We start from the raw sequence: 13,268 nt of genomic DNA, 5'->3' as shown, positions 1-13,268 counted from the left end.
GCTTTTCTTTGTCTTGCATTTAAGTCGCTGCAGTATCTGAGATCAGCTGTACATAGTAGTTGAACAAATCTACAGATATAGAGCAGAACATCGAGCAGGAGGAGCACTCGAATAAATCGTCAGCGGATTTGAGGATAAGAAAGACGCAGCACTCGACGCTGTCGCGCAAGTTCGTCGAGGTGATGACGGAGTACAACCGCACGCAGACGGACTACCGGGACCGCTGCAAGAGCAGGATACAGCGCCAGCTCGAGATCACCGGCCGCGCCACCACCGATGACGAGCTCGAGGAGATGCTCGAGCAAGGCAACTCCGCAGTATTCACACAGGGGGTCAGTACCACACTTTATTATGGTCTTTTCTTAATGGGTACGGTACGACTAATGTCGCTTCAATTTTAGGGATGATCTTGTTTTCTCACCTCATTTCTCTACACACATGCCTAGGCTTTTTTTCTCTGTCTCACAAGACTGGCATACTTGTCTGCTTCAAAAAATCTCCAACTTCGGTGTTCCAGTTTCAAGCAAACCAATATCGGTTAGCCCATATTTTGTAGTAAAAAAGCGCTATAACTCTCGCGCCATGTTCGAAACTTTGAGCGCTACTAACCCCTTACGGATTACCATTGTAACTGGTGCCAAGTTGCAGCACTAAATCAAAACTTGACAAATTGGCTGCGGGAGATACGCGACACGCTGCCAAGCCTGCGCCACACTTGAACAACGATATTGAGTTCAGAAAATCATAAGTACCATGCAGGTGTATATCTCCATAGGCTGAGTGAGCCATTAAGCGACATTGTTCAGCACAAATGGTCGTCACCATGTTCCATAACAAACTTAGAATGAGCAAAGTTATACGTACCTATTCCAGCCAACAATATAGAAGCAAAATGTATTCTTGAAACAAGAATATACAATGTATTTGAACAGTAACAATTTATTTAACTTGCTATTTGCAAGATCATCGTTTCTGAATACAATAGTAATACATTTCAGTCTAGTACTTCTGTTCCGGATATTGTATAGCAGTTCAATAACTTACGGCAATAGTCATCCTCGGTATTAAGGGGCGTTACTGGCAGTATTGTCACGTCACTTTAACGTACGACCATGTTTATGAGATTCTATTTATATTTCACAATCGATAAATTAATAAATAAAACTAACTAAGCACTACTCTATAAATCGCTTCGTATTTCTTTGAACTGTCTATCGGGTTCATGGAAGTTAAACCTTAGGGTTTTTTTTCATGTTCAAATGATATTTTATTATGCATTTCAGCTATATTTTGCTAACATTTAACCGTAACTGCATAGTGATAAGTGGTGTCCTCCGAACGTAATTATACAATCGATAGCGTGCATTGCAGTATAATGTAATGTTAACTGAAAAACGGTGGATACTCGTGTGTTCAGCTATGCGGCTGATAATTATATAAATAGCCCTATTTATAGTAATGGTTTTGTTAGAATTTTCCTGTTTGAGAGTTAGATTATGAAATATGACTAACATCATTATACACTTTCATAAGCTGCACTACTGATTATGCATACTTTCTATGCTAAATTAATTTGATACTTTTTTAACTCTCATTGTCAGAACGAATTCATTACATCAGGTTATTTGTCTTTGTCCACATCATTCTCTATCCATCTTAACGCATGACATATGCGCTCCCCGACATAGAAACTTGAAAAAAAAAATCGAACCTTATTTAAAGCATACTATCCGGAATGTTCCAGATAATAATGGAGACCCAGCAGGCGAAGCAGACGCTGGCCGACATCGAGGCGCGGCACGCCGACATCATCAAGTTGGAGACCTCCATCCGCGAGCTGCATGACATGTTCATGGACATGGCGATGCTCGTCGAGAGCCAGGTCACATGATAACACCTATCCTTACTCATTGTAGCACAAACTTTTTGCCGCGATGTATTCGGTGAATGGCATCAGACTGTTGAATCCTTCGAAGGATTTAAATGCGGTTTTAGTATGACAAGACTACACACAGGTTCCTTGAGACATCTTCAGAACTTCAAACCTTCATCCGTGAACTGCACGACATGTTCATGGACATGGCGATGCTCGTCGAGAGCCAGGTCACATGATAACACCTATCATTACTCATTTTGCTCAACTCTATGGTTCCAGTTGATAGAGCCGCGGTATATTTTGTGAGGGTCATCAGACTGTTGAATCCTTCGAGGGATTTAAATGCGGTTGTAGTACTAAAATATACAGGTGCTTGAGACATCTTCAGAAATACTAATCTAACGTGATTGTTGCAACTCACGCAACACTGAACAAATGACGAACACGTAGCGAGTAGAACCGTAGTATTTCCAGTAGAAAACTAAACTTGTTCGTATGGATACAGGGAGAGATGATCGACCGCATTGAGTATCATGTAGAACACGCTGTGGACTATGTCCAAACTGCCACACAAGACACTAAGAAGGCCCTAAAATATCAGAGCAAAGCTCGACGGGTGAGTGATCATTTCAATGACGATTCATTCTCAACTAATTTTGTTTTGTTTTGTTTTTCCTTGTCCGTCCGTCCCACCTTCATCCCTTATCCTACGTTACCCCGTTTTGTTTCATTGTGGATGATTTGATTCGTTGAACCCTGCATTTTGTTTATGATGATACGGTGATTGGTTCACACTTGTGTTGTTTGTTTTCATTCCTTCCATTCATGTGTCTTACACTTATGCTTTGACTGTTGTGATCATACGGCTCAACTAAAATACGGTTGAAATGGGCTTCTAATCTAACCTTGTACTTGACTCTGTGTATCACTTATATCTAACTCATTGGTGTGTGCGTAATTTGCCTTTTGTATATGGTGGTCATTGTTATATAATAACTGTAAACATGCATTACTACATTACTAATATCTTAAACACGTTATTATGTAACAAATGTTTGGTGTATCGTAAAATAATTATTTTCATAAACTTACTGTATAACATGTCGTCTTATAACTAGGTTAACACTGAATTTCATATACATTGTAACACATGTGTCTGTTTCGCTTATAGTTTAAAACATTTAATTTTAACTTCCTCCATAGGTTTTTTTACTGTGGCTACTAAACGGGTTTAATATATAATTAATAATAATAATACTCTCTGACTATCTATTAACGTTTCACTGCAGTTCCGATTCGATCGGGTGCTGTAACACGATATTGTCTTTGGGGACTTATAAAATCGTATGAACCAATCGTCTGTCGGTGTAAGCGGCTCGTGTCGCGTCCCTCCCCTCCCGCGCCGTCCCCTTAGCGCTGCAGGGCGAGCTGATAGATCGCATCGAGTACCATGTGACGCAAGCCACCGACTACGTCGACTACGGCCGCGTCGAGCTCAGGAAGGCCGGCGAGTACGCCGCCAAGGCGCGGAAGGTAACGCATCACATTATACCGCCGCCTCTTACTTAACTACGATCTATCCCTGGGCCGAGGCGCAACTTAACAGAGGACCTTCTCAAATAAACATTCTTCGACACATTAACGTTGGATCGACTATCAACCACAGTATCTTCTTTTATCATTTATTTTCATTTCCATCTTCAGTCAAAATTAGCATAGATAACGCACGAAACAGGATGCTATCAAAGTTGCATCTTTTGTAAAAGCACGCTGCATGATGATGAGAGATGACGATGATGATGATCTTCAATAAAATATTAAGAGCATGTCTTGAGCATGGAATATATTGCAATCAAGTCAACTCGATTATAGGGAGGAAATTATATGATTCAGACAAAGGGGCAAATGAACAGGAACCAAAAATCCAAAATTGCAAAACTTGAAATCTTCAGCAATTGTTAAACTGAACTTTTGACACACTTACAAAACTGTCAAACATTTCTTGCAGTTATTTTTTCCTATGCTTCTTGTGGAAAATGTATTGTACATATTTGTATATCTGAACAAGCATGTCAGTCATAACAGCACTGAGAAATATTTGCAAAAGTCACTGCACAGTTAAATATAGAACTACATATTTAGATTTTAAATACAAACATAAAGCTTTAATTGTGACTAATTTCAAAATAAATAATTGTATTGACAAAATGTGCTGAAAATTTTCAGTATGTTTTGTTTAATAGTTTTCTTCGTTCAAAAAACTGCACTCTGCCTGCCTTTTTCACATTAAATCATAAAAAGCAAAAAAATGAAGGCAAATCTATCATTACACTGCCTAGAAAGTGTTTTACAACCTGTTGACATGAAATCATAAAATGTCGTGTACGTTTTGTTGTGTAAAAACATGCATTCCATTAACATGCATTTAGGCCGCATGAAACGTTATATAATGGAACGAAGGAGGCTTGCATTGCATAAATCTAGCTCGCAGCTTACTGTTATGGCACAAAATACATAGGTACAGAAGTCAATCTCATGTATGTACTTCACTTTTCATGCCTAAACTCGGCGGTCGCGCTAGGGTCGTCAACTTTTTATGCGCATAAAACTAACGTGGTAGTGGTACTCGTATCTAATTATTTGATTTATTGTTGAGAATAAAACAGGAAAAATGAAATATAAACCAATAATAATAAAATATTTAATGTGGCATACATGAGGTTAATAAACACTTTCAACGGAAATTCGTTTGAACGAGATACCGAACTTTTTCAGAAACCGCAATTTATAATTTTGTTATTCATACATATACTTATAGGTACTTACTTATTACTCTTTACTTGCGAAAAAAATATTTTTGTATGTAATGGGTTGGTACAGTCCCTGATCTAAGCTTGCTTCTACCTACAGAAACCTTGATTTGCGAGTTTTATTTCGTCTACCTTACAACATACTCTCGCCATGAATTATCAACTCCTACTACTTAGTAATAATCTTTGAGGGTAGGTTGGGCGGTTCGCCTGGGCCGACACTAGCAAAACTTATTACGGCATTGGGCCAGAGGCCGCCAGGGCGCTTACCTACCCACCTAACTGTACCTACCTACTGCGTTTATTAAAAGAACCATCGAAATATGAGAAAATAAGTAGGTCCATACTATAGGTAATACGGCAGGCTAAAAAACGACAGTTCACTGTTTATTGTTGTATTAAAACAACCGTCCACTGAACAATTACATATAATACGACTTTTTTTGTTACTCCATTATTACTTTTTCTTTTGTTATTAAAATTAAAAATATTACAGTCAAATTACAGTCAGGTAGGTATCAAAACGCGTGCACATTTATCTACCTTGTGTGTGACGCGCGTATCTCAAGAAAACGGCAGCCCCGCTCGCACTGTTTTGAGTTGTTTTGAGACAGCGCGTCTGTGAACACGCACACATAGACACCTATGTCTGCGTGACTCGAACGCGCTTTATATGTAGATTGACTTCTGTACCTATGTATTTTGTGGTTATGGTCTGGCTGGTGTTGTGAAAAAGTCGCATACTGGCAACATTAAAAAAAAACTCCATGGTTTTTAAATTTAGAAGCCTTGTATTCGGCCTTTTAGGTGTTGGTGATCATTGTGTATAGTTTTCATTATGCTTTAGGTGCTGGTGTCGGTAGCAATTCGGCCCATACTTTTACTAATGTTAAATACTTTTTGTTTTTTCTGATTACCTAGTTGAGGTATGGGCCGCATTTGTGGGCTTTATAAAAATATAGAATATAGTCTGAAAATCATCGAGCAATTCAAAAATATTATAGCTTGCTTAATAATGACATAAAGTTATTACACATTAGTGATTATCGTCACCTATGTAGTTTTAATCAAATATTAGCATGATTTAAAACAATACCTTGTATCGGAACAATATTCATCAGAAAGTATGATCGACAAGCTTTTATTATTTCAATCAATTAATATTGTTTATGTATCAAATTTTACTATAGAAATAACTGGCATATTGTCGATCATACTCAATTATATTCATAGCAGCGATTTATTTTCTTTTTGTTTTTCCTTTATCATTACAGAAAAAAATCTTCATCATAATATGCCTGACTGTAACGCTGATTATATTAGCAATAGTGCTCGCGATTGTGCTGAGTTAAACCTTCGTGCGAAGACAACCGGCCAGTGACGTCACAACCGTCGGCCACCTAAGGACTATGTGAATGAATTCAGTTGGTTTGTGACCACAAACATCCAACACTGATATTCGTCTGTATACCGTTGAACTAAATGTAGACGGTAGCTACATTTACCCGATATATCTGAATGTTGTTGCTTGATTATTTAATTACAGCAAACATTGTTATTGTAAATGTCACAACGGACATGCATGGATGTAGCAAGTGCATTGTGTTTTGAGTTTTTCAAAAAGGCTGTATTATGATATTATTATTGTTGTAAGTAGTAGTTTAAAATACTGGTTCTTCTAAAAATCTGATGGCACGTGCTGTCTTATAAATGTAAGGAGTTGCCTGTTATGCATCTGGTAGACATAACAGGATTTGTATGATGCTCAAAAACCAGAAGTTTGTAATTTTAACTTGCAACAAACTAAAAACGGAAATCTATTGGGCCAATCATATGCAGCGCCATCTATAGCAAGCTTCTTAAAATGTATTATGTTTTGTAATACAGCCTTTATTGAGAATAAGCAACATTGTAAAATAATATAACCAAACAGATTAAATAATAATTGTTTTACCGTAACGGTAGAAGTTCGAAGACAATATGTGTAAAGTGCAATAAGATAGATTGTGCTTTAGAATTATAAGTTATTTAATATTAATACTAGCTTTACTGGTATTACCAGGCTGTCTTATATCATATACACATATTTAATGTTAATGGCTGTATATAATTATACAACTCATCTCTTAAACTTAGTCAAAACATCACAATCATTATACAGGGCAGGAAGTTTCACTGGACCATTATTCTGCCCTTTTATATTTCTAAATAATATATTTAATAGCTTTACGCGGTTTGTTAACTACTTTATTAAAGTTTATTTAATGCCGTTGATGAAATATAATATTGCTTGCTCTTTATTATAACTAGAAGCTCTTTGCTAGCAGTCAAATATAATCTTCAAATTAATATTTATATCTCAGTTATTAAAATTGTATGCGCAAAGATTTTGACAATTTATAATGGTACAAGAACAACGTCTATTGAGTCCATAAACGATATATATGAAAGATAAATAGTGACCAGTATTTTACTTAGAATAAGTTCCTTTACTTTTACATCCTAGTATTTTTCGCAGGCTTCACTGCCTTATTAAATAACAGTTTGTGAATATTCCTCGATATGTTTCTAATACTTTTGAATTGTTTATTTAGTTGATCTGTTCATTGTTGTGATCAGTTTGTGATGCAGAATGCTCTCATTGGATTGTTACAATCAAATATTATTTTCCTTTAGTTAATTATTATTTGATTTTTAAATGTTCGGTTTGGTTTGAAAGTCCTGTTAATTAAAACAATGAATATGGCACCTGATTATCATTTTACTTGTACATTTATTGCATTTAATACTAGCATTTCGATGATATTTTCACAAATTATCAAATAGCATACTTAAATACTTGATAGCACTTATGTGTGTTATACTGATTAGCACAATACGATTACTGTGATGACATTGTAATGTTGGTATAGTTGAGTATGTAACGTTAGCTCAAGTTCACCGATATACTTCACTTCGACTTAGCTTGCGCACTTATTTATTTAATCAAAAGACTGTGAAATATAATTTAATGCCATTTTCATAATTATTGATGATTAATTACTTAATTATGTTGAGACCTTAATAGAAGTTATATTTTGTTTCTTATAAAATATCTTTAGTACTAGAATTTTTCGCCAACCCAGAAAAGGCGTGTTACAAAGTTGTTTATTAATTCTTTAATCGTAAAACTACTCACGTTGTAAATATGTTTATAATTTCAAAAATTACATTTATATTTATTATTTCGATATTTTTATTTTATTTTTACACCTTATTTGTGTGTATGTGCAAGGCAAATGACGCACCCACCGTATTGTATCGGAGAAGCCTATGAGTACATGATTTCCAGTATATATTGTCGTGCCATGGTAATAATGATATGTTAAGCGTTGTGTCGGCTGGCCCGGCCGGCCGCTGTCGACACGTGTAAAGCGTACTGTTGCATGCTCACCACACTCGACATTCGCCGCTACAGAAGAAGATCATGATCCTAGTGTGCCTGCTCATACTGGGCATCGTCATCGTGGGCTACGTGTCCAGCTATTTGGTTTGAGCGGCCACACTTACTTCGATCGCCAAATGCTCAAAGGTAACAGTCGCGAGCGGGCGAGTGGGCGGGGCAGCGCCGGCTGCCGCGGCCGCTCGCCGTCGCCGCCTCCCACTAATGTGTGTTGTGTTTGTCCACTGTGCAGAAGAAGATAATGATAATGCTGTGTCTGCTCGTGCTCGGCCTCATTGCGACTGGCTACGTGTATAACACATTCTTCTAAACGGGTGAACGGGGGCAGGTTTGATGCGTAACTTTCAATGGGTTTTATAGACCGCATCCCTAGTTAGAACGAGACTTGAGTAGATTTATCATTCGATAAAGCCATGCTTTATTACTTAGACGCCGATCAGAACGATCTCATATTCGAAACAAAACCAAAGTATATCTAATGGAATTGGGGTTTTAAATTTGCATGAGTCAGTTGCATAATAAATATTTGGCTATAGGATAACCATTGTACTCATATACTATAGAATATTAATTATTTATATTTTGCTACTCGGAACATTGAGCATTGATATTGCTGTAAGTTAAGTATTTGCTACTAGTCCAGGATATAACGACGCCTTAGAAAATACTGCAATTAGGATACAAAATACTACACTACTTATAAAAATATGACACCGCTACTTTTCCAATTTATGCATGACCAAAAATATTTATATAAATAAAAAAGAAAATATATCCTGCCTTTCTCAGTTGCCTGACCGCTTAATTTGTTAACTTAAAAAAGTAAATACTCTATCTATTTGTATTCTATTTTATAATCCAAGCACTTCTTTATATTTTTGCACCTTGTATCGTTTCGATGTTTTTACTCCTACTTAGGTTTCTCTTTCTATTCTGTCAATAGGTTCATTCACTTCATTTTATTTTATTTTAGTATCATTATAATTGCAAAACATTCCAGTGTCATAACCCATACATTTTATTGGATGATTAAATATGTATTTCTTAATGTCAGTCCGTTTCAAAATTGAGGCAACTGTCGCTACACATCGCGACAATTTATTAAAGGACTGGTTACATCTTCACCTCCTTCTTCCTAATTCCTTCCAAATAAAAAAAATATATATTAACTTAAAAATCTTATTCATAATTTTTATAGCCATTATTCCAAAGCGACGATTGTTCAAAATTTCGCCCACAAATTATTCTTTAACAGTTACATACTTCATATCGAATCAGGAAAATTACCATCTTGTAACATATTTTCGGTCAAAATTAAATATCATTATATACATTACTTACATTTACACAGAAAATCACGCATATTTTTATGTAAAAATCTTTATGTAGCAAGAATTTAGGTATTTAGTGTAAAAAACAGGGCGTGATAGACCAGGAGTTACAGCGAGGAGCCAGGAGCTGACAAAAAAGTCTTCAATATTTTCATAGTTGCTCCCGGCCTATTACGTGCTGTTTTTAGATCTATGTAATTTTAATTTACTTATTTGTATTTTGTAGTGTAATCTTTATGTTGAATTAAGCGTACCATTTTGAATTGTCAGGACCGTCATGCAAAGAAAAATCGTCGCGCATATATCGGTGCCTGCATCCCGCCTGGCAACAATCAACATTCAGCAACAGAGCGAATCATCAACACGTATAAACACCTCTTATTTGTTGTTAGAAGTTCGTCTGTAAGATTCAAACTATATTCAATTACTTATCATCTGAGATACGTCATAGGAACAAATGTTTGATATAATCGTCGTTAGTTACAATTTATTGGCCGTAACCACTCCATTACCGCTGGCTCTAAAATCGGTTTTATAGCGATCACACAAAAACCAAAATATTTATTTATGAAATAAACTAAATAATTATTTAGTGCGCAATAATAATCAATGAATATACATATGTTAGTTATACGTACATTATAAACTAGTATCTACACGCATAACAGTATTTAGAATCTTAATAATCTCGGTTTCCACTATAATATCCTTACTATCTATATTTTAAAGTATATTTAGCCAGTGAAAATTGGGCATTTTTTAAATAATATTCACAATATGGTCGTTTAGACGACATAGTGTGAATATAGTTTGTATGTATAAGTAAAGTGATACAAAGATTTGACAGATACCCTCTCTCATGTAAACGTTAAGTGTCAGTAAATGATTTCTGTTTAATCGTGAATAGTTGAACCTGGTTGATAGGTTAGAGGAATGGTGTCCGCGCCCCGGCAGTGCGGCGGTTCGTTAGTTCTACCTCACATAGACTAGCTCGCGCCGCGTCTCGCGCTCGCTGCATATCGCGCCGGCGCCGTCGCCGTAGCAATAATAAAGTTCGATTACAATTGTAAAATTGTTTAAAACTTTCGAATGTGTGATAGTAGATGCAGTTGTTGTTTAGTTAACTTTATAATAATAATGAATTGTTATTGTGAATGTAACTTTTAATAAACAGTAAGAGTACTTTGAACTTTTCAAATAATTACATAGTATAAACGACTCATTGAAATTTTTGGCGCTTTTCGATCAGATTTATAGTTGAGTGAATTATAATTTTAATTTGATACCTTTAAGCTCTTCGTTGTACAGTTAAACATAATGTAGCCGTTTTAGCTAGGGTAACTTTTTTAATAAATTTGAAGTACAGTCTTCAGCAATATAAGAATAGTTATTGAGCAGTATTTTCGGTTTGTAATAATAAATTGTAGAGTGTCACTCGAAAATTTAAGCACCAACATGTATTAGCATTTTCCTATAAGAAAATAAAGTTATTATTAAACGATTATCGCGAAGGATTATTATGTAGTCGTAAAATATTATGGCATATTGTTATGACGTGTCGAGGAGAGGCGCGCGAGTGGATAACGGCACTAAGTAACCCACCCAGTGTGCGAGTGTGAGTGTGCCCTGCCCAGTGCCCAGTGCCCGGGGCTCTGCCCAGTGCCCAGTGCCCAGTGCCGGAGCTCAGAGCTCGGTCCCCAGTGCCCAGTGCGCAGGCTCGCGCGCGCCTGCTGTCCTGTCTGCAGTTCAATATTTAAGAACATGAAGCAATGTTAATTTTAACATTTATAGCATAATTAGATTTTTATCCTTAAGAGTAGGATTTCATCTAGTTGCCTTCGTAACAGTAGAGAAATTAGGTGATACCTTTTCTCTGAGTAGCTTCATAATAAAGTCACGGAGGTCAGCCGCGTTTCTCCACTAGCCAGTCAATTGTGTCGCTTGTCTTCCCGACATCGCGCTGACACCAGCTAGTTGCATCTAATCTCATCGTATCTCTAGTATAAGTATAATATTAAGGTCTCGAAGCGAGGCCGCGTACCTGACACCAATCTAACGTTAATGGTAGACAAGTGCGCCGCAGTCCGCACCGGGAACAGTTCGCACAAGGGACGCGGAGCGCGAGGCGTTCCCACCACGTCGCGTCCTATCCTAATTTGTATAAAATAAATCGTTAGAGTAGGTATAACCGAACTTCTAGTCAGCTTTTAATAATCTCTATTATTCTAATAATATCAATCGTAATATTGCAATTGTATCTTCTGTTACTAGTGTACATATAAGTGATGTTCTCGTGTTCAAGTACGGGCCGGCCGCACGTCGCGCCGCGTCCGCGTGTACGATCTGACAAACTCAATATTATCGTAAAGCATAGATATTTTCATAATCAATAGTATGCATATTGTTGATTGGATTGCTAATTTTGTATAAGTACGTACACAATTAGTATAGTTTATATACTTATGTGTCAATTCTCATAGCGTTTTATTACATAACAGACGATAGCTAGTAAGTGTTAAACGTAATCCAAAATGATTGCAGTGCTGTTTATTAAGCTTATTCAAACTTTTTATGTTGTTTTAAATGAATGATGTTTGATTAATCTTGTATCCTTCGATCTTGAATGTATAATTATGTAACTATTATCAGAGTTAATGAAAATTAACAACATTTAAGCAATAGATCAATCTTGAATGTAATTCATAGGAAACCCATATTAACATAAATCACTTCACGAGTCAAAGTAATGCACGATAAGAATTTGTGAAACAACGAACATTTTGAAATGTAATTTTAAGATCCCAATGACGAATGCAACTTTGAAAAACAATTTCTATCGCCTCAAGTCTTCAACGTTTTTCCTTAATAGTTACTAATGTTACTTGTTTAATAACAGAATTGTATATCGTCTGTGTCATGTGAATATTCTTCCTGAAAATTCAGTAGGTATTCAAATAAATTATAGGGTGCCTTGAGAAGCAAATGTCTACCGGCAAGTCCTAGCCAAGCAAAGTAGATAACGAGTTAGTAACTTAATATCGGTTCGGCTAAACTAATTGATAAGTACATATTTTCACTGACATTACATAGTCAATGTTGATGAGACATGACAATCATGATCGGCTTAATGATGCGAGCAGCAGTAAGAGTGTTCACTTGCACGAGGGAACAGCTATTGTCGTAGCGCCAGTATGATTTGCTGCTGCCGGTAGAGAGAGGCGCCCTCACGAACACGACGCGGTCACGCCACGCCTCCGACACGGGGGGCACTCACTCAAACTTATATTCTACAAGTTATATTGTTTATCAGTAGAGTCGCTAGACTTCAATTTGTAGTTAAATGTTCGTAATTATCAAATTTCCACAATTGTGCTTTATTCTTTCTGACTCTTTGATGTTGCTTGGCGTTGAATGATGTGAAACATTATTATAATATTGTATTAGAGTTTATTATTTATTTTAAATCATGTTATTTTTCATAATTTAGTTTAGACAAAAATGTTAAAATAGTTTAGTACCGTTTTACGGATGTTTCTTGTACCTATATAAGTATTTCAGAATTTATATTAAAGTTGTATTCCATATGACAAAATTGTCTCGTAATCTTCTTGTAAAGGAACACTGAATACCTAAACTCGTTGTTACATGTTACAACTAACAAATCTTGTATTACGAATATTAACAGTCAGATTCTGGACACAATGTAAAATTCAAGTTAGATTGGTTTTATAGTCATATTATATTCTGTATGTAGGTTATCAATCTGAAATTCTCTCATAATTATAAAATAAACGGTGTTTTCTGCTGTA

The 13,268-nt window shown here is 36.1% G+C and overlaps 1 protein-coding gene across 8 annotated transcripts in view; it reads left to right on the top strand.

Annotated features, from left to right (window-relative positions):
- Positions 1-13,268, top strand: part of LOC110372597 (syntaxin-1A) — a 41,629-nt gene extending 28,361 nt beyond the window's left edge. Inside the window, exons 5-9 of one of the 8 annotated variants that reach the window (XM_049839193.2) lie at positions 76-332; positions 1,745-1,882; positions 2,382-2,492; positions 8,361-8,465; positions 9,730-9,870. In XM_049839193.2, coding sequence (XP_049695150.1) covers positions 76-332; positions 1,745-1,882; positions 2,382-2,492; positions 8,361-8,438 — 584 coding nt within the window. In that variant the 3' untranslated portion in view covers positions 8,439-8,465; positions 9,730-9,870. The other 7 variants (XM_021329414.3, XM_021329415.3, XM_021329410.3 and 4 more) reach the window with 7 other exon arrangements.

The sequence above is a fragment of the Helicoverpa armigera genome, chromosome 9, assembly GCF_030705265.1.
Source record: "Helicoverpa armigera isolate CAAS_96S chromosome 9, ASM3070526v1, whole genome shotgun sequence".
Taxonomy (NCBI): domain Eukaryota; kingdom Metazoa; phylum Arthropoda; class Insecta; order Lepidoptera; family Noctuidae; genus Helicoverpa; species Helicoverpa armigera.
This window is presented reverse-complemented; position numbering and strand designations above follow the sequence as displayed.